Source organism: Carcharhinus amblyrhynchos, chromosome 19 (assembly GCF_965287045.1).
Source record: "Carcharhinus amblyrhynchos chromosome 19, sCarAmb.v2.hapA, whole genome shotgun sequence".
In the NCBI taxonomy this organism is placed as follows: domain Eukaryota; kingdom Metazoa; phylum Chordata; class Chondrichthyes; order Carcharhiniformes; family Carcharhinidae; genus Carcharhinus; species Carcharhinus amblyrhynchos.
In genome coordinates this window covers 32,214,970-32,242,216 of record NC_137342.1, presented here as the reverse complement: position 1 = coordinate 32,242,216, position 27,247 = coordinate 32,214,970, and the positions used below count along the sequence as shown (strand labels likewise).

Here is a 27,247-nt window from a genome sequence, read left to right as displayed (position 1 = left end):
GATGCTATTTTAAAATGTTGCTGTATAATGCTAATCACGCCTTGGTGAATTCAATTACATGATTTGGTTTAGAGGTTCAAAATCATAAGGGATCAAGATATTAGACACAAAAATTGTTCCCATTGGTAGAATGGTCAAAAACCAAAGGATACTGAAGTTGAATTGGCAAAATAACTAACAATGACACGAGGAAAACCATTTTTACACAGCAAGTGGTTAAGATCTGGAATGAACTGCATCTGTTGGAGGCAGATTAAATTGTGCCTTTCAGAAGGGAATTGGATAAGCACCTAAAAAGAAAAAAATTGCAGGGCTACAGAAAAACATAGGGGAATGGGACTGGCTGAGTTGCTTTTGCAATGAACTGGCATAGACATGATGGGTTGATGGTCTCCTTTTGTGCTGTAACCATTCTATGATTATATGTATATTTCCTTCCAGTCTGAGAAAAGCTGTTCACCATTACTCTCTGCTTTTTCCCGAGCGCGGGAAAATATTGAGGATGTCGCAATAATAAAGGGAGTAGGGGGCATGAGAAAGGTTGGTGGCATTCCTGCAAATAGGGTCCAGATAAAGGCTGGGATAAAGACGCTTTACCTGAATGCACGTAGCATTTGGAACAAAGTGAATGAGCTCGTGGCGCAGATCAGCACAAATGAATATGATCTGGTGGCCATTACGGAAACGTGGGTGCAGGGTGATAGAGACTGGGAGCTGAATGTCCAGGGGTATCAAGTGTTTAGGAAGGATAGACGGGAGGAAAAAGGAGGTGGGGTAGCTCTGATTAAGGATAATATCAGGGCGGTAGTCAGGGAAGATATAGGCTCCAAAGAGCAGAACGTAGAATCGTTGTGGATGCAGTAAAGGGAGGAAGATGCTGGTGGGTGTGGTCTGTAGGCCCCCAAATAATAACTTGGAGGTGGGAGCGGGCTATAAACAAGCAAATAAATGATGCGTGCAGAAATGGAGCGGCGATAATTATGGGGGATTTCAGTCTGCATATTGATTGGTTGACCCATGTTGGACGCGGTGGGCTTGAGGAAGAGTTCATGGAATGCTGTAGGGATAGTTTCCTTGAGCAGTGTGTGACGGAACCAACGAGGGAGCGAGCTATCTTAGATCTGGTGTTGTGTAACGAGGCAGGAAGGATTACGGATCTTGTTGTGAGGGATCCTCTTGGGACGAGCGTTCATTGTATGGTTGAGTTTTTGATGCAGATGGAGGATGAGAAAGTAGGGTCCCGAACCTGTGTCCTCTGTTTGAGCAGAGGGGAGTATGATAGGATGAGAGAGGAATTGGCAAATGTAGACTGGGGACGCAGATTGATTGGTAGGACTGCTGAGGAACAGTGGAGGATCTCTAAGGAGATCTTTTTCGGTGCTCAGCAGCTATTCCGATGGTAAAGAAGGAATGTAGGAGAAGGGATAACCAGGGTTATCGAAGGAAATAAAGAAGAGTATTAAATTAAAAGCTGATGCGTTTAGAGTGGCTAAAAGTAGTGGGCGACTAGAAGATTGGGAGAGGTTTAAAAATCAACAAAGAATGACTAAGAAGTTGATAAAGAAAGGAAGGATAGACTATGAAGCTAAACTAGCACTAAATATAAAAAAGGACAGTAAGAGTTTTTATAAATATATAAAGAGGAGGAGGCTGGCTAGGGTGAATGTTGGACCCTTAGAGGATGAGAGGGGGGATTTAGTGGTGGGAGATGAGGAAATGGCTGAGGCCTTAAATAAGTTTTTTGCCTGTGTCTTCACGGAGGAGCACGCAAATAGTTTGCCGGATATTAAAGATAGAAGAATGGTAGGAGTTGAGGGCCTGAATGCGATTACTACAACTAGAGAGGTAGTGCTTGATAGACTAATGGGACTGATGGTGGACAAGTCCCCAGGACCGGGTGGAATGCATCCCAGGGTTCTGCAGGAAATGGCAGAGGTGATAGTGGATGCCTTAGTGATTATTTACCAAACTTCGCTGGATTCCGGGGAAGTGCTGGAAGATTGGAAAACGGCTAATGTTATGCTGCTGTTCAAAAAAGGTAGCAGGCAAAAGGCAGGGAATTATAGGCTGGTTAGTTCAACATCTGTAGTTGGAAAAATGCTTGAATCCATCATCAAAGAAGAAATAGCGAGGCACCTAGAAAAGAATGGTTTGATAGAGCAGATGCAGCACGGATTCGCTAAGGGGAAGTCGTGTTTGACAAATTTATTGGATTTCTATGAGGATGTGACTAGTGCGGTAGACAGAGGGGAACCGGTGGATGTGGCGTTTCTCGATTTTCAAAAGGCGTTTGATAAGATGCCGCACAAAAGGTTGCTTCAGAAGGTTAGGGGGCATGGAGTTGGGGGTAAGGTGTTAGCGTGGATAGAGGATTGGTTGTCTAGTAGGAGGCAGAGAGTTGGTATCAATGGGTGCTATTCTGGTTGGCGATTGGTGACTAGTGGAGTGCCGCAGGGATCGGTGCTGGGGCCTCAACTATTTACCATTTATATAGATGATCTGGAGGAGGGCGCTGAGTGTAGGGTGACGAAATTTGCTGATGACACAAAGATGAGTGGAAAAGCGAATTGTGTGGAGGGTGTGGAAAGTCTGCAGAGGGATCTGGATAGGCTGAGTGAGTGGGCGAGGACCTGGCAGATGGAGTACAGTGTTAGCAAGTGTGAGGTTATCCACTTTAGCAGGAATAACAGTAGGAGGGATTACTATTTAAAGGGCGAAAAGCTGCAGCATGCTACGGTGCAGAGGGACCTGGGGGTCCTTGTGCATGAGTCGCAAAAACCCAGTCTGCAGGTGCAGCAGGTGATCAAGAAGGCAAATGGGATGCTGGCCTTTATAGCGAGGGGCATAGAATATAAAAGCAGGGAGGTCTTGCTGCAACTGTACAGGGCACTGGTGAGGCTGCAGCTGGAGTACTGTGTGCAGTTTAGGTCGCCGCACTTGCAGAAGGATATATTCGCCTTGGAGGGAGTGCAGAGGAGGTTCACTAGGCTGATACTGGAGATGAGGGGGTTGGACTATGAAGAGAGACTGAATAGACTGGGTCTCTACTCGTTGGAGTTTAGAAGGATGAGGGGGGATCTTATAGAGACATATAAGATAATGAAAGGGATGGATAGGGTGGAGGTAGAGAGATTCTTCCCGCTCAGAAAGGACAGTAGGACTAGAGGGCACAGCGTCAAGATAAGGGGGGGGGACAGTTTAGAACGGAGTTGAGGAGGAACTTCTTCACTCAAAGGGTGGTGAATCTCTGGAATTCTCTGCCCGTTGAAGTGGTGGAGGCTACCTTGCTAAATATATTTAAGTCACGGGTAGATATGTTTTTGACAGACAAGGGAATTAAGGGTTATGGGGAGAAAGCGGGAAAGTGGAACTGATCCACTTCAGATCAGCCATGATCTTATTGAATGGTGGGGTAGGCTTGAAGGGCTAGATGGCCTACTCTTGCTCCTATTTCTTATGTTGCCCCTTAGCGAATTTTATGCCATACACTGTCCTTTTAATCCCAAGTGGTACAATTTTGCTTACATGTCCGTGTGCACTTCACTAAAATATCATAATCAGCTACAGAATAATCAGAAAGGGTATGTTAGCTGTTGTAACTCGAGGGCTAGAATATAAATGGGAGGAAATTTTGTTAACTGCTAAGTAATGCTGTGGTTCGACCACATGTAAAATACGGTTTACAGTTCTGAGGATCATAGCTTTGAGCCTTTTGGACTTGGAAGGAATGCAATGCAGATTCACCAGGATTTGTGAGATTGTGTGAACAGTTGTATTCCCCAAAATAAAGATGCTTATTTGATAATTCGACATAGTGGGATTTTGAAAGGAATTGATGAGGGTGAATAGATCTATCTCAATCCAAAATTTAAAATGAGATAGAACAACTTTTCCTGGTCAAAGATATTAAGGGTAAGGAGCCAAAGCAAGTGGGCAGAATTAGGATGGAGATTAGCTATGAGCTTATTTACTGGCAAAAGAGGGAGCTGAATGGACCACTCCTCTGTTACAAACAGCAACTGTTTGTGCCTTGGAAATGTGGTGCAGTGTCTCCACCAGCTGGTGACCAATTTGAATTACTGTTGTTTTAGTTCATTCCGATCTCACTGAAATGATGTCAGTGAGCATTATCTTACCAGCTGTAGGAAGAGGAAAGATGTTGGTGAATATAGAATATCAGAATGTTGTAATGGGACACCCTTTGGAATTAATGCTTGTCACTACAATGTGAATTGTGAAGTATGAGGAATCCCAGGTAGTGAGTGCATTTGTAGGACACAATTTGCAAAGCTTCTTGTGTGGGACCCCTGAAAAATTTAACGCAACCAGTTTCTCTGCCAGATGTTCTGTGCTGATTGAGATTGCTAAAACAGACTACACCAAGTGGCAGTTTTCAACTCCAATTATAAGCTTGAATTTTTTTATCTCTAATTCTTGAAATTGATGCTTTGTCTCCATTCAAAGTGGAAAATTTTATTTCTTGCTCTTAAATCAAACCAATTCAGAGTATTGGTCAAACATCATCTTACAATTTCTGCTTGATTACATCTACAGAGAACAATCTCACTGGGAGCAGGAGACCGTCAGGTGATACAGACCCCCGTCAACGATGCACTGCCAGTCAGTGGTTGCAGTGTTGCACTACTACTCAAACAGCTGGGTATGTGTCTGAAACCCGTATGTAACGTCAGGCTCCATCGGTCCACCTGCATCAAGAGGCTTTGTGCACATTGATTATTCTCACCATTACCTCAGCAATTCTTTAAATACTGTTTTCACAGTATAAAAAACATTCTGAAAATACTCAGTTCAGGAAGTATCTGTGGAGAGAGAGCCAGTGTTAATATTTCCAGTTGATGACCCTTTGTCAAAGCTTTGGCCTGAAACATTTAGTTTCTTTCTCTCGCCATATATGCTGCCTGAACAGTGCATTATTTCCATCATTTTCTGCTTTTATTTCAGATTTCCAGCATTCTCTAACATTCATTTCTCAACTTTGTTACATAAATGAGTAAAAAAAGCCCTGTTATTTCCCAACCTCTGTGATGCATTATCCAAGATTTAATTATTTCACACAGTCACCTCAACATTTCCAAAGGGGTATCAGATAAACCATGTCCAACTGCTCTGATCACAAGCTAAAGTGAGGCCTGTCAATGACTTCTTTCCTTCCACTTAAGATGCTGTCTTTATCCCTCCTTTTCTTTGAAGGTGCTGACTCTCTTCCGTTCCACTGAAGTTGTGGGTCCTTTGTTCTGCTACTTGAAGGGATGCACTTCTTCCCACTCCAGTCTCTCCCTCCCTCCCCTTGGTGTCTCTTTCTTCTTCCCCACCCCACCCCATGTTTCTCTCTCCTGGCTTTATTTCTTGCCATCCACCAATTCCTCCTTTTCATGATTTCACTCATCTCTCTCCTGCCGTTCATGGAGGAAATGGATAGTTAGGTTGGATGTTGTGATGTTGTTGCTGTTTTGTCCTGGACTATTTTGAAGTTTGTAAATGTTGTTGCAGCTGCAAGGATCCAGACAGGTAAAGAGTATTCCATTACAATCTTCACTTGCCACTTGTAGATGGTAAGGCTTTGGGGTGGTGAGTTCCTCACACATTGTCAGAGCAATTCAAACAGTGGGTAATGTGACCTTTCACTTCAAAATTGTCATTCAATTTATGTTGTCTTCTCTCATTCCAAAATGCGTCATTTCACACTTTCAGTGCCTTGCATTTCATCTGATATGTGTCTTTAAATCTCTTGGTTATACTATTTGGCTATTAATCTAAACACTTTCCAAGCATTCCAATTTAATGAGACACAGAAGGACAGGAGTCGACTCCTAATAATAAATCCAAGAATTTCTTTCTTTATTTAACACTTCAGGTACCAACTCAAACTTACAGTTGCAACTCTTTAACTTTAACTGAAAATAGATAATACCAAGCTTAGGAAAACCTTAGCCAAGAAATATTCCTAATGTAGAATCTATTGTCTCTGAAGATTTCTTTAGGGCACTCCTCATTATAATGGTTACTCTCTAGAGTTGTCTTTGGCAAACAAAGGAGTGCAATGTCTTTTATCTGCAAACTCTTCACTTGCTTCCAGAAGATTCTCTGTCATCTAGCCAATTGTGCAACCAGAAACCGATCACATGGCTCAACATTCAATGAAATTACTTGTAAGAGATGCTGCTATGCTTACTTCAGATGAAGTGCCCCACGCATAACAGCAATCAAATTTGAGGCCACCAATCCTATGTGAAATTAAACAACTTCCCTTGCTTAGTCAGCTTCAGACCACAGTTTCCAGACCAGATTAACATTATGACCTGCATCTTGTTCTAATTACAAATTGACCAAAAATCTCAGCATCCTTAACTCAGCCAGAATAGCCATTTTAAAGCCATTGTTGTTATTATTGTTGTAGTCATTCTTTCTCTGTCTACAGTTGCCAACCCTTCTGCCATTGGAAATGTTTCCTCTTTCTTTATTCTGTCTAAACCCCATAATATTTGGGCACTTTTATCAGATATCCTCATAATGCCCTCTGTTCAAAGAAAAACAAATCTAACTTTTCCAGTCTCACCAGGCAATCCTCATTACTGTTTAGTACATTTGCATCATTGACTATATTCAAGTTGAGGGCATTAACATGTATAAAGAAAGTGTATCCCATGAAATACACCACTGCATGTTTACTGCCAGTCTGAAAAGCGACCATTCAGCATTACCACAGACAAAAGCAAAATACTGTTGATGCTGGAAATCTGAATTAAAAACATAATACTGGAAATCCTTACATCTGGCAGTTGCTGTGGAGAAAATGTGAGTTAACATTTCAACTCCATTACTTTCATTATAATGAGAAGGGGTTAGAGATACTCAAACAAGTGTCGAGCCAGGATAAAAGAGAAGGAAGACGGAAGAAACAGTCTATCTGTGATAGAGTGAAGAGCAAGGGTTCACTACTATGTTTTGCTTTCTGTATTTGGCAGTTTCACATCCAAACTGCCATTGCCCACCCCTTGCTCTGCCCACTTGGTGGTGTCATTGTGTCGGGAGATGCTGCCACTGCAGTAGTGCCAGGTTGTCTCACTTATTTTGATTTGTAGTCCACGTTGAGCTCAGATTGCTTCATTCTGTTTCAGTAGCTAGTGGCCTTCATTGCTACTGAATTGCGAAAGTTTGATGCTTTCAGTGGCTGAATTTCAATAATGGTAATATTTTTATTGCTCAGATTGCCGTAGTTTACGAATGTAATGATTACGGGGAAAAGGCAGGAGAATGGGGATGATAAACATCAGCTGTGATTGAATGGTGGAGCAAACTTGATGGGCCCAATGGCCCAATTCTGCTCCTATATCTTATGACCATATCTTGGTTTGTGTTTGCTTGGCTTGTTCTGCAAACAATGGAAATGGGTATTTCTGATTAGACGCCATACCTGGACACTACTTAAGCTGCTGAATTGTGATGGGACTTTGTGCTTGGTGCTTCTTTGTATTTAATTGATCAAATAGTGCAGTTTTGCCTTTACAGTGCCACCAGAAGGCCCAATAACTTTGGCAGCCCGAGACTACTCCATTTTTAATATATAACAGAACAGATGCAATCAAATGCAAGTTCCCAGTTAGATATATTTAACAGAGAATCTATACTGTGTTCCATAATGTATGTTCTAACAAGAGATCTCCATGTGCAAAGGTATATTCTATCATAGAATAAGTGGCTTTTCATCATTTCTGACTCTGAAATTTGTTTTCTTTAATCCTTGTTTCTTTTTCTAGGTATTAACAATGTACTGGAGCTTTTCTGTGCTGCCCTAACCGAACACAAGATTCTGTTCCTGTCTTCCAGTTATCAGAGGCTGACAGAAGCCTGTCGAGCACTTCTTGCTCTCATGTTTCCTCTGAAATATAGGTAACTAGGGGAGAGCAAATGCATTTAGAGAGGTGCTGATGTAGTCGGCACAGATGCATTGGAATTATTAGAAGGAATACTGGTTGGAAAGTTTGGCGGGTATTTGTGGTGTAGGTGAGTTATTTAGTCAGTGGACTTGGGTTTCTGGCCATGTTCGATTCCCAGCTTGGGTCACTGTCTGTGTCGCATGTTCTCCCTTTGCCTGCGTGGGTTTCCTTTGGGTGCTCCTCCCACAGTCTGAAAGATGTGCTGGTTAAGTGCATTGGACATGCTAAATGCTACCTCAGTGTACCTGAGCAGGCGCTGGAGTGTGGCGACTAGCGGATTTTCACAGTAACTTCATTGCAGTATTAATGTAAGCTGACTTGTGACTAATAAACTTTACTTTAAAACAATTCTTGGATGCTGGGTTAAGGACTGCAGAGTTTTAATAATGATGTGGAGTTAAGAAATCAATATGAGCTTGGGGGGGGGCGGAGTGAGGGGGCAGTGGGGTGGTAAGGTGGAAAGGGGATGGAACGGAGAGAAGAGGGAGTGGGGTATTGTGGGAGAATGGAGTGGAGAGTGATTTGGGAGTGTGAGGCAAACTTGTAAAATTTAATGGGACTGAGAGTGGGGCAGCAGTTTGAATGTTTCTTGTTTTGGAATTGTTATGAATGAACCTTTGCCTTGTGTTCTGATAGTTTTACATATATTCCAATCTTACCGGCTCAACTTCTTGAAGTGCTGAGCAGTCCCACGCCTTTCATCATTGGAATCCATTCTTCCTTCCGAGCAGAGATGCAGGACCTGGTGAGTGTGACCAAGCATGTTGTCCTTTCAGTCGTTTTTAGTTTACTGACTTCCATGAGTCGCTGATGTTTTTGGTTACAATCTAAAGTTGGAGTTGCTGAATATTATTCTCAGTTATAGTGCCAGTGTGCTTTAATGGTGAGGTGTTGATTTGTTTTCTTCTCCCTAGCTGGATGTAATTGTTGCTGATCTGGATGGTGGCACAGTTATGATTCCAGAGTGTATCCACATCTCAGTCCTGCCAGAGCCTCACCTGCTTCAGACTCAGACAGCACTTTCCATGGTAAGATATTTCTATCAGACTGTTGATGGGCCTTAATGGGGAGTGTTATGAGGTGAGGTTCCCCAAAAGGTGTTGATCAAGGCAAGACCCCTTGATTTGTCACTGCTCAGGTGGGAATACCCCAAAATTGTTATAAGCCGGGGTGAGAAGTGGGTGACTGGTTCTGTCTTTTTTCAACCCCCTCTGGTTGCAACAAGGTTTAACTTAGCAAGGTTCTCTTTCCCGTGGGTACCTTTTCCAGACTCAATAGTTATGTTTAAAAGGGTGTTAATTGAGCCAGGCGTTCTTGAGTTGAAAATAGTGAGTTTATTAACTGCTAAAAAGGTAAAAACAAAAATGGTAAAAGGCATGTGTATACATTCATGCAGATTAGAAATCCAAAGATTGAGTCCAATGGTAAGTTTAAATAAAAATGTATATGGAGCAATCCTTGACTCGCAAGGCGTAGATGATAGTGTGCAACCTTTACAACTTGACCCCAGTAGAGTTGACTTCAGTAGGCGGATCGTCAGTTTTGAGGTTCTGGTAGAATTGACTTCTGCAGGCAAATAGTTGATACTTTGATTTCAGTGTTCTGTGGTTATGTTAAGAGATTTGAGTTCTCTTTCTAGCTGTGATCCTTTTGTTGGCTCGGGTGGCTTCCTCAAAGATAAAGATTCAGAATGAAATGGCTATCTTGCAAGGGCAGATGCTGGCTGCACCTTTACTGTATCTCACATTTACAGTGCAGTAAAACTTAAAGCTGATTCTTATAGAGCAGACACAGACAAAGAGGGCAACTCTTTAAATTAGCTTTCAACCCCTTCTTTGTATATTCCAAGTGGAAAATATAATCCACTTGTCCGCCTAGGTCATACATACGGGATCTATTAAGCTGAGATGGCATTTACCAGAGATGGTAATCAGTTCCAGGATCTCTCAAGATGGAGTGGCCATGATATCCCTTTGTTTTTACTGGAGATCATAATCAGTCTTTGATGCTTGTCTGGAAACGGAGGTGTTCCATTGTCCCTCAGAGAGCATCCTGTTAGTGACCTACAGTACATTCTTGGCCATTCTTTGGGGTTTGTGTCTATTTGAAAAAATAAAATTCAGGCCTTATTTCAAGTTCAATATTTTGGGCATCATTTTTCATCAATTATCATGACAAGTGTAGTCGCACAGTGTTTGAATTTGGGAGGGTGGGTGGTTGAGGGTAGAGGTATTTGTCGCAATTTTGATAAAATGCTGTCTCATTTTGACAGCATCTGTGGATATAGTGAGCAGATCAGGTCGATTAGTTGGAACCTACGTGTCAGTATGTAGTACTTGTTGGGAAGCTGAGAAATGTAAAAGCGAGGCTCTATATTGCTGAGTGAATGTAATTACTGAATTGCTGGCTAGTTGTTTTGAATGGGTTCAAAGTTCCTAATAAGGCAAAGTAATTAGCTGTAATATCTATTGAGTCAACCTTGATGCAAAAGCAGAAAACAGCAGAGGATGGAGATCCAAAATAAAAACAGAATTCCTGGATACGCTGAGCAGGTCAGTCAGTGCCTGTGGAGAAAGAAGCATAGTTAACATTTCTGGTCTTTGACCTTTCATTAGGTTCTGTGATAGGTAGACAAGAAATGCAGGAAATTCTGCTGGTGTTTAACCAACTCTTCCAGCCATGCCTGCGAGAGCTCATCAGGTTTACAGTAGGAAGTCCCAATTTGGGCAGTGATTCCTGTGATGGAAGGTGTTGATAGGATGGATGAAAGATCTGAGATGTCTAATTGATTTTTACGTAGAAAAATATTACTGATACATTTCTCATGTTTTCTTCACAGGTTTTGGACCCAGAATTGGAGTATGCGGATTATGCCTTCCCGCCCTCCTCTACGTCAGCCTCTTCAATGAAATTCCAGGTACAGTAATAAATGAGAATTGGGAATTAACAAATGGCATGGTATCCTTTTAAACAGTTTAGTAGACTTTGTTAACTTATTGGTAAATGATTACTTTGCAATTCTGTATTTACACTAACTGAAAAGTTGCTGAGTAAGCAGTGCAACTTGGTGCCATTATAGTGAAAATTCCTTATCCTGAAAAGTTCTTGTCCTGTATAATCCTGATCCTGCATAAACATGTACAGTAACATTTGCCCCCATGAATAAACAGTGACTACAGTTAGTGATTCGTGTTCTGAATGAACAGTCACTCTACAATGACAGTAAATGAACTTGAGTAAGCAGCAGACCTGTCCAGTTACATGGTCACTGTTGAATAACAGCATCTCTGTGGAGGTGGGTATTAACCCTTACTCTGCTAACTAAGTAATGATTCTGCAATGCTTAATCCTGATGTTGCTAAATAAATGTAAATTGTGTTTTGTATTACAAGTTGATAGCTTGTCAATGTACGGTGGTTGACATTCTAGGTCTAAAGGCCTGAGATGTTAGTCACTGTCCTTATCTCCACAAATGTTACCTGATTTGGGCATTTCCAGTGGATTTTGATTAGTATTTCAGATTTCTAAAATCTACAGTATTTTGCTTCATGGCCAGTGAGGGGCATTAATCAGATCATTTTCTATCTGTAATCATGTCAATTAACCTTTATTAGCCCAAATTTGTAGAAATGCAAGTAATACTAGAGGACTGGAGGATGATGAGTTCTGGGATCTTACAGTAGAGAATGCCCACCACATCTGTACTGAATCTCAACTATCCATCTAGTCCCATTTACCTATCCTTTTCCAAACCCAATTGATTTTAGTATTTTCCAAACACTCATCTAATTTCTTTTTAAAGATTAGGACTCTGCTTACATTAGTTTTCAGTTAAGCATTCCATGTTTTAACTAACATGAATAAAAATGTCTCCTAGCCTCTGGCTTTGATCATAACCTTGATTTTATGCCCACTAGTTACTTTGTCAGTCAGTGGAAAAAGTGATTCTTGATTTAGTGTTGTCAAAGCCTCTCAGCATTATTAATACTTCTGCGTTACAAGCAAGGTTAAGATGAGACTTGACAGATCATCTCAGTATATTTTTCCCCCAAGTAACTAAAGCCTCATCCCTGATATCATCCTGTGTGTCTCTTAATCTCTCTGTGATCATGGTATCCTTCCTAAATTAAGGTGCCAGAATTGGACCCAATATTCCAACTGCACTCTAACCAATGATTAACACTATCGATTTGCTTTTGCACCCCGCCTACCACCACCACCACCACCACCACCACCACCCATTTTTATTTGTCAACCATAGGCTCACAGTGCTTTTATTTTACAGCTTTATCAACTAGTCTTTCAACTTCTAAAGATTACCTGCTTGATACCTTGAACCTTTCTTTCTCTATTATTTTTCAAGCTTTGCCATTTACATCAATAGATTGCACTTGTAATTTGAGTTGAGCTTGCATTTAATAAAGTAAAATGTCTCAGGGTACTTCACAGTGAAGTTCACAAAGTTTCATCAAGTTTTCATCAAGTCACATAAGGAGATAAGAGGGTAGATGACAAAAAGCTTGGTACAGGTTTAAAGGAGGAGTGAACAGTGTTGAGGTGGAGAAGTTTCAGGAGGGGATACCAGAACTTATGGACTAGACAGCTGAAGGCATTTCGGGCCATTGATGGAATGATGACAATTCCACGTTTGCAAGATATCCAAATTGGAAAAGAGTTTTTAGGACTAAAGGAGGATCGGAACCACGCAGGGATTTGAACATACGGATGAGAATTTTAAAATTGGTATGTAGTCAAACTGAAAGCCACTGTGTGCTTTTTGAATCTATGCGTTTTCCTGAAATCACTTACCCCAAAGTGTTGTGCTCATCATCCTCGGAGCCATTAGGGGGATTTTGTGCTCTCATTTTCAGGGGGGTGGGATAGTTAGCAAGAAATCCTGTGGGTGTCCCAAAATGGTGTGTGTCTCTCTCTCTCTCTCTCTCTCTCTCTGCGTCCCCCCCCGCCTGCCCGCCCATACACTCCTTATATTGTCCATTACTGTTGACATGAAGGCATGCTGATGTGAATCTTGGCAGGTCCCACAGCATGCACCAGAGTAATTTACGTGAGAGCTTGGCTCGCTTTGGGGAAGATGATAGGATTATGCTCAGGGACTGTGCCCTGGCATTTTCTGGAGGTGGTTCTGTTCCCAATTTCCTATATTGGGCACACTGATCTTTTACCTTGCTGTTTTTCCCACTGCATCACTATTTTTGAGACATTTCCACCATTGTCTCAGTACAGAATATCTATTTGTTTCATTGGTGCTTGTAGAAATTTTTACACTACCTGCCATCTCCCTTTTCTGTCCTGACAGATGGTCGCATTCCACTGGCCTCTGCCATTGAGGAGCATGTTACACCTTTGCTGAGGAAAGGTTAATCTTAAGTCAGTAGTAGGGAGCTGCTAGGAACCATAAAAAGGGATAACTTGAGTGAGAAAGGATATTCAGAACAGATTTGTGAAGGCAAGTTACGTTTGAATCCTTCCTGGAAATTAGTTAATCAAAAGGCAAGAGGAGTAAGAAACTTGTGCAGATTAAAGTCCGTGGAATGCAAGGTAAAGAGGAAATGCAAGTAGAATGATACTATAGACTTCAGAACAGAAAGGAATAAATCTTTCATGCCTAAACATCACATTTAAGCATTTGATACAATTTCCCATGAAAGACTATTTGTAAGTTCTGGGTATGCAGGGCAAACACAGTAAGCAGTCTCACAACACCAGGTTAAAGTCCAACAGGTTTATTTCAACTGGACTTTAACCTGGTGTTGTGAGTCTGCTTACTCTGTTTACCACAGTCCAACGCCGGCATCTCCATGTCATGACTTTTCAGGGCAAAACATGGAAATGGATGAGAACATGCCTTCGGATAGAAAATGAGTGATTTATCAAAGGTGTGAAGTTGAGATGGGCTAAAGGCTGCTGAATTTGTGACCTTTGACTGTTTCTAATTGATATCAGTGACTCGGATTCAAAAAATCAAGACTGAGTTAAACAGACTGATTTTTGACATGTCAAGAGTAATAGGGACAGGTAGGAAAGTGGACTAATGACCACAATCTAATCAGCCATAATCTTATTGAATGGCAGAGCAGGCTTAAGGGCCCAAATGACCACCTCCTATTTCTTAGTTTTTATGTAAAACAATGGAAATGATCAAACTAGGAGAGACATTGATATCAAAAGAGGCACTCAGAAATTACAGAATGCATTAGACAACGTATGTCTAACATTCCTGTATATTCTTGTAAGGATGAAGGATAAGTATGGCAAGTTTTGGGAACCTTGGATGACAAAAGATATTGTGAGCCTAGTCAAAGAGAAAAAGGAAACATTTGTCAAAGCTAGGAAGCTGGGAACACATGAAGTAAGTGTGGAATACAAGGAAAGTAAAAGGAAACTTAAGCAAGGAATAAGGAAGGCTAAAAGAGGTCACAAAAAAACCTTGGCCAGCATGATTAAGGAAAATCACAAGGCTTTTTATACTTATATAAAGAGCAAGAGGGTAGCCAGGGAGAGGGTTGGCCCGCTCAAGGACAAGGGAGGGAATCTGTGCGTTGAGCAGAGAAAATGGGGAGGTATTAAATGAGTACTTTGCATCAGTAGGACTTGGTAGGTGAAGAGTCTGCGAAAGGGTGTGTAGATAGTTTGAGTCATATTGAGATCAAAAAGGAGGAGGTATTGGAGTTCTTGAGAAACATGATCAGAGACCAGAGGGGATATACCCCAGATTACTGAGAGAGGCAAAGGAGGAAATTGCTGGGGCCTTGAGAGAAATCTGTGTGTTCTCACTGGCTACAGGGGAAGTACCGTAAGAAGTCTCTCAACACCAGGTTAAAGTCCAACAGGTTTATTTGGTAGGAAAAGCCACTAGCTTTTGGAGCGCTGCTCCTTCATCAGGTAAGTGGGAGTTCTACAGGGGAGGTCCCAGAGGATTGGAGAGTAGCCGATGTTGTTCCTTTGTTTAAGGGGAGCAAGAATAATCCAGGTAATTACAGGCTGGTGAGCCTTACATCTGTGGTAGAGAAATTATTGGAGAGGATTCGACGAGACAGGATTTATTCCCACTTGGAAATAAATGGATATAGTAGTGAGAGGCAACATGGTTTTATGAACGGGAGGTTGTGTCTCACTAACTTGATCGAGTTTTTTGCGGAAGTGACGAAGATGATTGAGGATAGGGCAATGGATGTTGTTACATGGACTTCAGTACGGCCTTTGACAAGGTTCCTCATGGCAGACTGGTGCAGAAGTGAAGTTGCATGAGATCAGAGGTGAGCTGGCAAGGTGGATACAAAGCTGGCTTGGTCAAAGAAGACAGAGGGTAGCAGTGGAAGGGTGCATTTCTGAATGGAGGGCTGTGACAGGTGATGTTCCTCAGGGTTCAGTGCTGGGACCTTTGCTGTTTGTAATATATATAAATGATTTGGAGGAAAATGTAACTGGATTGATTAGTAAGTTTGCGGACGACACAGAGGTTGGTGGATTTGCAGATAGCGATGAGGACCATCAGAGGATACAGTGAGATATAGATCAGTTGGAAGCTTGGGCAGTGAGGTGGCAAATGGAGTTTAGTTCAGACAAATGTGAGGTAATGCATTTTGGAGAGCCTAATATAAATAGGAAATATACAGCAAATGGCAGAAAACTTAAGAGCATTGATAGACAAAGGGACCTGGGTGTACAGGTACACGGGTTGCTGAAAGTGGCAATACAGGTGGAGAAGGTAGTCGAGAAGGCATATGGCACCCCTGCCTTCATCGGCTGGGACATTGAGTTTAAAAATTGGTAAGTTATGTTGCAGCCTTATAGAACCTTAGTTAGACCGCACTTGGAATGTAGTGTTCAATTCTGGTCGCCACAATACCAGAAGGATGTGAAGGCTTTGGAGAGGGTACAGAAAAGATTTACCAGGATGTTGCCTGGTATGGAGGGCATCAGCTATGAGGAAAGGTTGGAGAAACTTGGTTTGTTTTCACTGGAACGATGGAGGTTGAGGGGTGACCGGATAGCCTATAATATTGAGAGGCATGGACAGAGTGGATTGTCAGAAGCATTTTCCCAGAATGGAAGAGTCAATTACTAGGGGGCACATGTTTAAGGTGCAAGGGGCAAGGTTTAAAGGAGATGTACAAGGCAAATGTTTTACACAGAGGATGGTGGGGGTTCTAGAATTCTTTGCCAGGGGAGATGGTGAAAGCAGATCTGATAGTGATTTTTAAGCAGTTGCTTGCCAAATGCATGAATAGGATGGGAATAGAGGGATATGGTCCTCGGAAGGGTAGGGGGTTTTAGTTAAGTTGGGTAGCATGGTCACTGAAGGCTTGGAGGACCGAAGGGCCAGTTCCCGTGTTGTAATTTTCTTTGTTCTTTGTAAATTGGCAAAACAATGGGAAATTAAATTGGAACCTGTTCGTAGAAAGGGAAAATGGATACCGTATACTCCGTAAATGGTGTTTAATTAACTAAAGAATTTGCAACACCTAAGGATCTTAATAAACTTACCCCCATTAATGTAGAGCAGCAATCAGTAAAACTATATGTTGAATTCTGCAGCCAAAATAGAACACAATGCAGAAAAGGCCTTTGGTCTCTTGAATCTGAAACACTACCTTGTCCAGGCCTTTGCCCCTGCCCTATCCGTGTAGCCGCACACATTTCCCATGGCTAATCCATCTAACCTACACATCCCTGGTCACTAAGGGGCAATTCTAGCATGGCCAATCCACCTAACCTGCACAGCTTTGGACTGTGGGAGGAAACGGGAGCACCAGGAGGAAATTTTACAGAGACTGTCACCCAAGGCAGGATTTGAACCTGGGTCCCTGTTGATGTGAGGCAGCAGTGCTAACCGCTGTGCTACTTTGCCGCCCATAACAATAGAATAAGTCAGAGCAAGTTGGGGACTCATGTTGAGGGGTCAAAAGCCTGAGCTATCAGTGATGGCTGGAGAAACTTAAGTGAATGAACAAATCATTTTTCAGGAGTTGTTTTGGTTGATGTTCCGTTGAAAAAGCATAACTTTTAATGATGCACGTCCACTAGAAATGGTACTTAATATGCTAAAGTGATTTTCTTAGAAACTAATCAATCAATAATTTATTAACTCATTTGGGTAGTTAAAAAAAAATACACCTAATGTCAGAATTCCTTTAATTTCTCTCTCCATACAATATGGTTTAAAGAAAGAGAGGCTGAAACCTCGTCTTGCTAATCAGGCAGTGAAAAATCTGCAGGGTGAAGACGTTTCCCTCTTAGCTATAAGGTAGAATGTGATGGAATTTGTCTGTTTATGCCAGACAAGCTGACTTCTATTGTCATGCAACATTATGTGTTCATGTTTGCTGTTTTAATGCAAACGTAAGTTATGTGGGGGCAGCACGATGGCACACTGGTTAGCACTGCTGCCTCACAATGCCAGGCACCCAGGCTCCATTCCTTGCTTGGGTCAGTGTTTGTGCGGCGTCTGCACGTTCTCTCCATGTCTGTGTGGGTTTCCTCCGGGTGCTCAGGTTTCCTCCCACAGTCTGAAAGATGTGCCGGTTAGGTGCATTGGCCATGCTAAATTCTCCTTCAGCATACCCAAACAGGCACTGGTGTGTGGTGACTAGGGGATTTTCACAGTAACTTCATTGCAGTGTTATGTAAGCCTACTGACACTGATAAGTAAACGTTAAGCTTTAAAACTATTGGTTGAACTGGGAGAATTTATTTGTTACTTTGTTTAATCTAGGTCAGAAATCCCATCTTAAGATGGGTGGCATGGTAGCACAGCGGTTAGCACTGCTGCTTCACAGCTCCAGAGATCTGGTTCGATCCCTGGCTTGGGTCACTGTCTGTGTGGAGTTTGCACACTCTCCTCATGTCTGCGTGGGTTCCCTCCCACAGTCCAAAGATGTGCAGGCTCGGTTGATTGGCCATGCTAAAATTGCCCTTAGTGTCCTGAGATGCGTAGATTAGAGGGATTAGTGGGTAAATATATAGAGATAGGGGGGTAGGGCCTGGGTGGGATTGTGATTGGTGCAGACTCAATGGGCTGAATGGCCTCTTTTTGTACTGTAGAGTTTCTATGAATTCTGCGACCTTTTGAGGCATGTAGTGACTGTATCATGCTTGGAGAGACATGGAGAGAACGTGCAGACGCTGCACAAACACTGACTCAAGCAAGGAATGGAGCCTGGGTGCCTGGAATTGTGAGGCAGCAGTGCTAACCAGTGTGTCACTGTGCTGCCCCCGTATAACTTACATTTGCATTAAGACAGCAAACATGAACACATAATGTTGCATGACAATAGAAGTCAGCTTGTGTGGCATAAACAGATGATTTTGGAGCTATGATTCTGAAAGCTTTTAAATACTGGGTGTTTTCCCATCTCATGCCATGTCTGTTGTAGGCTAATTAATGGCGATTCATTGATTGTTGTAATTAGTAAGCTCTCTTATTGTTGCTCATGACTACCAGGATGGTAGAAGGCAAGCTAGATGTATCTTGGTCTTTATCTGGAAATTCTGATGTTTCGCTTTGTTTAGATAAAGCAGCTTCATGATGTGAGCCAAAACTCAACCCAGTGAAGTCAGTGCACTCATTGCCAGTGATGTGCTGAGAGATGTTTAGGGGTCTTGAAAACACTATATAAATGCAAACCATTTTCTCTTGTGTTTACTCAATTTTGTACAGCAGAGCAATCTCCACTAATCGTGCAAGACATAGCCCCTCAGATGGTGCACGAAATTTGAACAAGTGGTTGGTTTTGATCTTATCTGAGATTAATTTCATGGCGGGTGCTTTGTGATTTCAGCTATAAAGATCTCTTGCATGTAACTGGTTCTCTGAAGTTAATATTCCAGCTAACTCACTCTGTGCTTTCCTAGGATAAGGAGATCCGTGCTGTTTTTCTGCGCTTGTTTGCACAGCTTTTTCAAGGTTATCGGTGGTGTCTGCAAATTATCCGCATCCATCCAGAGCCAGTCATTCGTTTTCACAAGGTATGGCGGGTACATCCTGAGGCTGGAAAATAATATACAGTGGGATGGTATGGAATGAGCAAGGTGTTGAGTGTATAAACAAATTGATTTTGCAGTATGCTGCACAGGAAGGAGTGATCATAATGCATGCAGAATAAAGTGATCAGACTGCGTGCACTACTGGCAGGGGTGATTGCACAGTACAAGAAGTGTTCCGGCAGAGCGATTGTCTTGTACAAACCATGTTCTGACAATTGTTGTGCTGAAGAGGGCAGATATGGACAGGGACGATTGCACTGCATGGGATGTGTACTGACAGGAGCAATGGCTCAGAACTGGGAATGTCCTGGCAGAAGCAATTGCACAGGGGTGAAGTAGAGAATGGAGTGCCTGGGCAATGGCACAGTACTGAGAATGTACCAGTGCAGCAGTAATGGCGCAGTAGAGAGTATATACTAGTGTACCGGCAATTGTATGGTGCTGGGCATGTACTGGCAGGGGCCATTGTGCAATACAGGGAGTGCATTGCAAAGATAATGGCATTGTACAGTGGTCAGTGTATTGGCAGAGATGATCGCACAGTACAGTGTGTATACTGCCTGGACAATGGCCCTGGATGAAGTACAGAGAATGTGCCGCTAGGTGTGATAGCACAGAATGGTGCACTGGTGCAGGAGGATGGCACAGCATAGGGAGTATACCAGTGCAATAGCAATTGCACAGTACAGGGAATATACTTGTGCAGGCACAGTTGCACAGTACAGACAGTGTACCAGTAGGTGCAATCACATTGCAGTCAATGACCATGAAGGTTGTAATGATTATTTTGGAATTACTATAACCTTCAAAGCTTGAAGGTGAAAGTGACTAACATTTCTGACGTTGTTTGGTGTTTAATGGGATTGTTGGTAACTCATGGTTGTTGTACTCTGCTGGTATAGGTGGCCTTTTTGGCCCAACGAGGGTTATTTGATGATGACTTTCTGACCAAAGTTCTCGAAGGAATGGCCTTTGCACGATTTGTATCAGAAAGAGGCTCACCGTATCGACCATGTGACTTGTTTGATGAGGTAACCCTTAATTGCTATTTGTCATGAGAACATATGATGAACATATGGATATTTGACCCTTGGGCAAGCCTACCTCACCATTCAATAAGATCTTGGCTAATCTGATTGTGGCCTTGACTTCCAAAATCCTTGACTCCTTTGTAGATCAAAAATTTGAGCAGCACGGTGGCACAAGGGTTAGCCCTACTGCCTCAGTGCAAGGGACCTGGGTATAATTTCTGATTAGGTCACTGTCTGTGTGGAGTCTGCACGTTCTCTCCATGTCTGTGTGGGTTTCCTCCAAATACTCCGTTTTCTTCCCACATTCCAAAAGTTGGCGTTGGCCATGCTAAATTCTCCCTCAGCGTACCTGAACAGGTGCCAGTGTGTGGCAACTAGAGGTTTTCACAGTAACTTCATTGCTGTTTTAATGTAAGACTACTTGTGACGCTCATAAATAAGCTTTAAACATTGAATATATTCCACAACTCGACCTCCACTGGTCTCTGAATTAGAAAATTCCAAAGATTAACAACCCTCTGAGAGAAGAAATTCCTCTTCATCTCCACCTTTAAACTAGTTCCAGGTCCCCCAGAAGTCTTAAATTAGATAGAAAACATTGGGCTTGTCTGAAGCAGGGTGTGTGATTCTTAGAGTCAGAGAGTGACCACAATGATTGTAAAGCAGGGTCACTAACTGCTGCATTATTTATCACTTACAACACCATGGGTTGCTGGAGGTCCTGATTTCATTATTATTGTTCCCTACATTGCCCCATTCCAAGCTGAGAGCAGATTAATAGACAATCTCAATCACTGCTTCCACGAACAGGTGGCTAAGACACGGAAGAGTGATCCTACTTGCCTTCTCATTGGAGGTTGACCATGACTAACTTCCTGCCCGTGTGACAGGGTGATGCTGTCCGATCTTCCCCATGGGAGTGAGAGAATGTTAACCAGCCTGATGCCCCATCAGAGTGTGAGAATAACTTTGTCCAACTCTCCCCACCAGCGTGAGAGAGCAATGGTGAAAGGTCTCCCACTGGCATATGAAAGGTTGACACTGCCTGATGCCTCATTAGTGTGTGAGGAGACAGCCTTGCCTGATTCCCTGAGAGAAAGTAATCTGGGTCAGAAGCAGCCTTGTGCGTCAGTCCCAGGTCTCAATGATACAGTGCCACACTTGTATCTGATGTTAGATTCTGACGGTGATGAATGAATGCTTCATATTTTTGTTTACAGTTGGTAGCGAATGAAATCGAGAGAATCCGATTGGAGGAAGGAAATCCACAGAAAGTTCTGAAACATGTGAAGGAAATATCAGAACAGCTTCACCGGAATGTATGTCCCTTATCTAAATCAATAGCTTTGGTAACGGCACATCAACAAACGATATTGTGCGACATAACCATGGGGAGAAGCTCTCGAGAGTATGCTGATAATGCCTCCATTTAGCTGTGAGCGTTTTGCCTGCTCAGATGTGATTTTGTGATTTAAAATTGGGATTTGCATTAGTTCTTTTAAGCTGTTGGGAAGGTGGTTGAGTTCACTCTTTTAGTTGTGGTCTATTTATCCATTTATGCACAAAGAGTTTGACAGACGTTTAGTTTGCAAATTTTTGTATTTCTAAATAGATAGCTGCAGAATAAAAACATTTTTTTTTGATTTGGCTTTTGCTTGCGATTCAGTATAAGCACTTGCATAAGTGACAAGCGAGAGTGGTGCCAGCTGAGATATCAAGTCATCATCTCTATTTTGCCCTTTTAACAGGAGAACCCTTACCCAGCAGTTGCTATGCACAAAATACAAAAACCAAAGGAGGGCTCCCATCTGCGGGTGCAGCAAAACACCTTTCCTCACTTGGATGAAGGAACAGTGCAGTGGATCATCGATCAGGCCACTGCCAAATTGAAGAACGCCCCACCTGCAGTTAAAGCTGAGATGAAATGTGTAGTGCCTATGGGACCCCCAAGCGGTGAGTTTAATGTGAAGTTCATCTCACTATAACGGCCCGACAGTGTTCTTAGCATGTATATATAAAGATAATTTGAGCACAATATTGATATTTGTTGAGAATGGGGTGAATGTTAGTGCAAGTTTACTGAACTGAATATTTCATTAAAGAATTTTCTTCTCTAAAGCTACTATAATCGATCAAAATGGTATCGTCCTCGCCAACAGTGCTCGAAGGTTAGAGGTTGTCAGGAATTGCATAACCTACATATTTGAAAACAAAATGTTAGAAGCCAAAAAGGTAAATTTATACTCTATTATTTAGTTATGTATCTATCACCTTGTTGAATAATTAATTGTGTTGTGATTTTTTTATGACTCTTTGTTGCTACCAGAATTAGCACTGATGCACTGTGCTTCTGCTCGTTCATACATTTTGCCTGTAAATGAGTGATCTCACTTAGACTGTGAAACAGCTGGTGAGATCAATGATAAAATGACATACTCTTATTAGCACAGGGTGCCTTGTTAATATTTGTGCTGAAGTATATTGAATGGACAGCACTGAGGGACTTTTACTCTGAATCTGTATCTGTCCTGGGAGTGTTTGATGAGGCAATGGAGAGGGAGCTTTCGGGATGGGAGACTTTAGATAGGAATAGGCTATTTGACACTTCACGCCTGCTTTACGTATTTGATGCTTCAATAAGATCATGACCGATCTGATTATCGTTTCAACTACCCCCCAACCCCCTGCCCAATAACCTTTGACTACCTTCTCTATCAAAATTCTAACTCAGCTTTGTTTAGATTCAGTGACCCAGCTCCCACTGTTTTCTGGGGAAAAGAATTCCACCAACTAATGACCCTTTGAGGAGAAAACGTTTTTTCCTTACCTCCACCTTAAATCAGAGCCTGCTTATTTTTAAACTCTGTCACCTAGTTCTAGTGTCGTTCATGAGGAAACATTCTCCCGATATCTGTCTTATCGAGTCCCCCGGATCTTAAATGTTTCGGTAAGATCATGGAAATGCTACGGTTCAGAAAAAAGCCATTTGACCCAACTTATTTGTACTGGTTCTCAAAAGAACACAAGAAATAGGAGTAGGAATAGACCATGTGGTCTTTAAAGCCTGCTCCGCCATTCAAAATGATCATGGCTGATCTTGGGCTTCAGCTCCACTTTTCTGCATGTTTTCCACACCCCTTGAGTCTCAGAGACCAAAAAGCTGTCTTTGTCTATCCCAGCATTAACTTTATTCAAAGATAAAATGGCCGCAACCGTCTGGAGCAGAGAATTCCAAAGATTCACAACCCCTTTTTAGTGAAGTAATTTCTTCTTATCTCAGTACCAAATAGTCGGCCCTTTATCCTGATATTGCATCCCGCATGTTAGATTCCCTGACCAGAGGAAATAATCTTTCAGCACCTTCAGACCCCTTTGGAATCTTGTATGTTTTGATAAGATTTCTTCTCATTCTTCAAAACTCCAGAGAAACTAGACCCACTTTGCTTAGTCTTTTCCCAAGGAGCAATGCCCTCGTAAGAGTCTACAGCCAGGAACAGGCCCTTTGGCTCATTGAGTCTGCACTGACAATCCCAGGGACTAATTTAGTGAGCCTCTGCCTCCAATGTACATATATCCTTTCTTAAATGTGGAGACCAAAACTGCACACAGTACTTCAGATGTATCACATGTCAGAATTTTGCCCACTTACTTAACTGGCCTATATCCTTTTGCAGACTGTTTACCTCCTCTGGACAATGTACTGTCCAGCCTATTTTGTGTCAATAGCAAATGTAGCTATCATACGTTTGGTCCCTTCATCCAGTAAAAATGGTAAATAATTGAGGCTCCAGTGCTGATCCCTGTGACACTCTGCTAGTTACAGACTGCCAATCCAAAAAAAAACTCATTTATCCTTATTCTCCACTTCCTATAAGCAAACCAATGTTTATCCATGCTAATATGTTACCCGTATCTCATGAGTCCTTATTTTGTGTATTAACCTTTTGATGTGACATCTTATCAAATGCCTTTAGGAAATCTAAATACAGTGCACCTACAGATTCATCTTTATCAACTTGGCTTGTTAGTTCCTCACAGATCTCTCTTTCCCTTTCACAAAATCTTGTTGATTCTGCCTGATTCCATTTTTATTTTCTAAGTATCGTTCTTATAACTTTTACAGTAATGGAACTTAACAAATTCTCTATGACAGATGTTGGGCTAACTGGCCTATATTTTCTTGCTTTCTCCTTCCTACTTGAACAAAGTTGTTACATTTGCTATTTGGGACTTTTCCAGAACCTAAACAATTTTGGAAGATTATAACCAATGTATTTTTGATCTCTGCAGTCACTTTTGCTGATGGTGATTGTTTTAAGATGCTCTTTCCCTTTCACTTCATTTCGAGAAGTTAGAAGTCAGTGAAGACAGACACAAAATACCTGCAGAGCAGTTCTGTCATTCCCTTGTTTTCCATTAATAATTCCCTGTATATTTACTCTATCTGACCCTGGAAGTATTTGGAGAAACAATACGGAGGGAACTTTACTCTGTATCTCACTTCTGCTGTTTGACATTGAAAAGTGAGTGAGAATTTGAAGAAAGTTCATTCTGCAGTAGCCTTAAAGAAGCAGCTTTGTCCATATAGCTGGGAGCTGTTGCTTACTGGATGGGTGTTTATTATGCATTTTTTCTAGAAGATTTATAGATCTATTATCTTTGTACAGCTGCTGCCTGCCATGTTAAGAGCCCTGAAGGGACGTGCTGCTCGTCAGTGTCTCACCCAGGAGCTGAATTCACACGTTCTGCAAAATCGAGCTGTTCTTGACCATCAGCAGTTCGACTATATTGTCCGGATGATGAACTGTGCACTGCAGGTATTATGGTGACTAGTCTTATTCTGTGTGTGGCTGATCTTTTCACTCCATCACTTTCCCAGCCTGCTGTCTGTGTTTCCCCTATTCTTTGCCCGCCCACCTCCACAAATATTATGGAGAGAGAGCATGAGGTCACAGCCATGCACCTTACGTGAGATAATGATAGATTAGACCCTGTCATCTGAAGAGTGAGTAGGGTGAGACACACTATGAGGGAGGGTCACAAACTTTCTGTGTGGTCAGTCAGTGTCTCAAAGATATAGCGACCTCAATCAAGTTTTTATTGTTTCAGGATTGCACGCCATTGGATGAACATTTAATCGCTGCAGCTCTGCTCCCATTGGTTACAGCCTTCTGCAGAGTAAGTGTGCCTTCAAAAACCTACATGATAGCATATAAGACCTACACACATCCACATAAGACAGCGTAGGGAGACCTGCGCACAAACACATGACAGCAGAGAGATACAGCACAGAGTGATCTGGATGCAAACACAGGTAAGCGCAAAAAGACTTGCACACAAATATGGGACAGCACAGAAACCTTCATGCAGGCACAGGACAGCAGAGAGGGACCTGGGCGCAAGCACGGGGTGGTGCCGAGGGACCTGGGCGCAAGTGCGGGGCGGCGCCGATCTGTTACAATCTGCTGGTATTGCTGACGTGCAGTTCCCTTTACATTTCTGACCAGTGGATGTGGTTTAGCTCTTTTCTCTGTTAAAGATGCCGTGTAAACAGAAAATCTCAATGTTTGCAGAAACTGGGCTCTGGCGTCACACAGTTCGCGTATAGCTGTGTACAGGAACATGTGGTGTGGACCAATCTCCAGTTCTGGGAGGCCATGTTTTACTCCGATGTACAGAATCATATCCGAGCGCTGTACTTGGAAGTCGATGCTGATCGTCCCTCAGAAACGGTAAGTAATGGCTTGGTCACTGATTCCAGCAAAAATCACTGCTCATCATTCCTGATAAGCACACTTTGACCACTTTACTGATAGCACTTGCCCCTATATTCTAAATGTATCCTAACTAGTGTTTGTGTGTCCCTTTGATTTTGTGCTCCATCCATCTTCATAAAACTTGTCTGTAGTCAGTTTTAATCACTAGTGTCTTAGGGATATAACTGACGTCAAGTTGTTCCTGTTCAGCACGTTGTAGAGAGCTGTCACTTAGGGTGAAACCCAAGCTTGTGCTCGGTCACTCCTGGACAGTGAAATCTCAGCTTGTGGTATATTCACATTTAAAAGTAATGTGGTTCAATCAGAAATTAGGGTCTTAAATCTAAACATAGGTAACTATGAAGGTGTGAGAGGCAAACTGACTATGGTAAATTGGGAAATTATGTTAAAAAGTATGGCAGTTGACAGGCAATGGCTGACATTTAAAGAACTAATGCACTCCTTTAATGCGCAAAAACCCAGCAAGGAAAATATTCCAACCTAATGAAAGAAATCAAAGAGCATGGTAGCATAGTGGTTAGCACTGTTCCCTCACAGTTCAATTCCGGCTTTGGGTGACTGTGTGTGGAGATTGCATGTTTTCCCAGTGTCTGTGTGGGTTTCCTCTGGTATTTTCCCACAGCCCAAAGATGTGAAGGTTAGGTGGCTTGGCCATACTAAATTACCCCCAGCGTCTAATGATGTATAGATTAGATGGATTAACCATTGTAAATGTGCAGGGTGGGGGGTTCTTTTGGAGAGTTGGTGCAGAATGTGGCACAGTAGCACAGTGGTCAGCACTGCTGCTTCACAGCTCCAGGGTCCTGGGTTCGATTCCTGGCTTGGGTCACTCTGTGTTTGCACATTCTCCTCGTGTCTGCGTGGGTTTCCTCTGGGTACTCCAGTTTCCTCCCACAGTTCAAAGATGTGCGGGTTAGGTTGATTGGCCATGCTAAGAAATTGCCCCTTAGTATCTAGGGATGCGTAGGTTAGAGGGATTAATGGCTATAATATGTAGGGATATGGGGGTAGGGCCTGGGTGGGATTGTGTTCAGTGCAGACTTGATGGGCCTGTTTCTGCATTGTGGGTTCTATGATTCTATGAAGAATCAATGGGCCAAATGGCTTTATTCTGCACTGTAGGAATCCTATGATTGCATTAGTTCAAAGGAAGAGGCATATGAAGTTGCCAAAATGAAGGTAAGCCTGAGGGTTCATAGAGGTTTACAGCATGGAAACAGGTCCCTCAGCCCAAATTGTCCATGCTGTCTCTTTTTTAACCCCAAAATTAGTTCTAATTGCCCACATTTGACCCATATCCCTCTAATTCCATCTTACCCATGTAACTGTCTAAATGCTTTTTAAAAGACAGCATTATACCTGCCTCTGCCACTACCTCTGGCAACTTGTTCCAGACACTCACCACCCTGTGAAAAAATTGCCCCTGTAGACCATTCTGCATCCCACCCCTCTACCTTAAACCTATGCCCTCTAA

The 27,247-nt window shown here is 42.3% G+C and overlaps 1 protein-coding gene across 4 annotated transcripts in view; it reads left to right on the top strand.

The window, feature by feature from the left end:
• sbf1 (SET binding factor 1) overlaps positions 1–27,247 on the top strand; it is a 161,204-nt gene that overhangs the window by 79,629 nt on the left and 54,328 nt on the right. For all 4 annotated transcript variants that reach the window (XM_080207513.1, XM_080207514.1, XM_080207512.1 and 1 more), the window contains 13 exons: positions 4,555–4,660; positions 7,779–7,911; positions 8,595–8,703; positions 8,873–8,986; positions 10,798–10,875; positions 18,834–18,947; positions 19,868–19,996; positions 21,217–21,315; positions 21,745–21,949; positions 22,116–22,228; positions 24,664–24,813; positions 25,106–25,174; positions 25,570–25,728. In XM_080207513.1, coding sequence (XP_080063639.1) covers positions 4,555–4,660; positions 7,779–7,911; positions 8,595–8,703; positions 8,873–8,986; positions 10,798–10,875; positions 18,834–18,947; positions 19,868–19,996; positions 21,217–21,315; positions 21,745–21,949; positions 22,116–22,228; positions 24,664–24,813; positions 25,106–25,174; positions 25,570–25,728 — 1,578 coding nt within the window. The remainder of the gene's footprint in view (positions 1–4,554; positions 4,661–7,778; positions 7,912–8,594; positions 8,704–8,872; positions 8,987–10,797; positions 10,876–18,833; positions 18,948–19,867; positions 19,997–21,216; positions 21,316–21,744; positions 21,950–22,115; positions 22,229–24,663; positions 24,814–25,105; positions 25,175–25,569; positions 25,729–27,247) is intronic.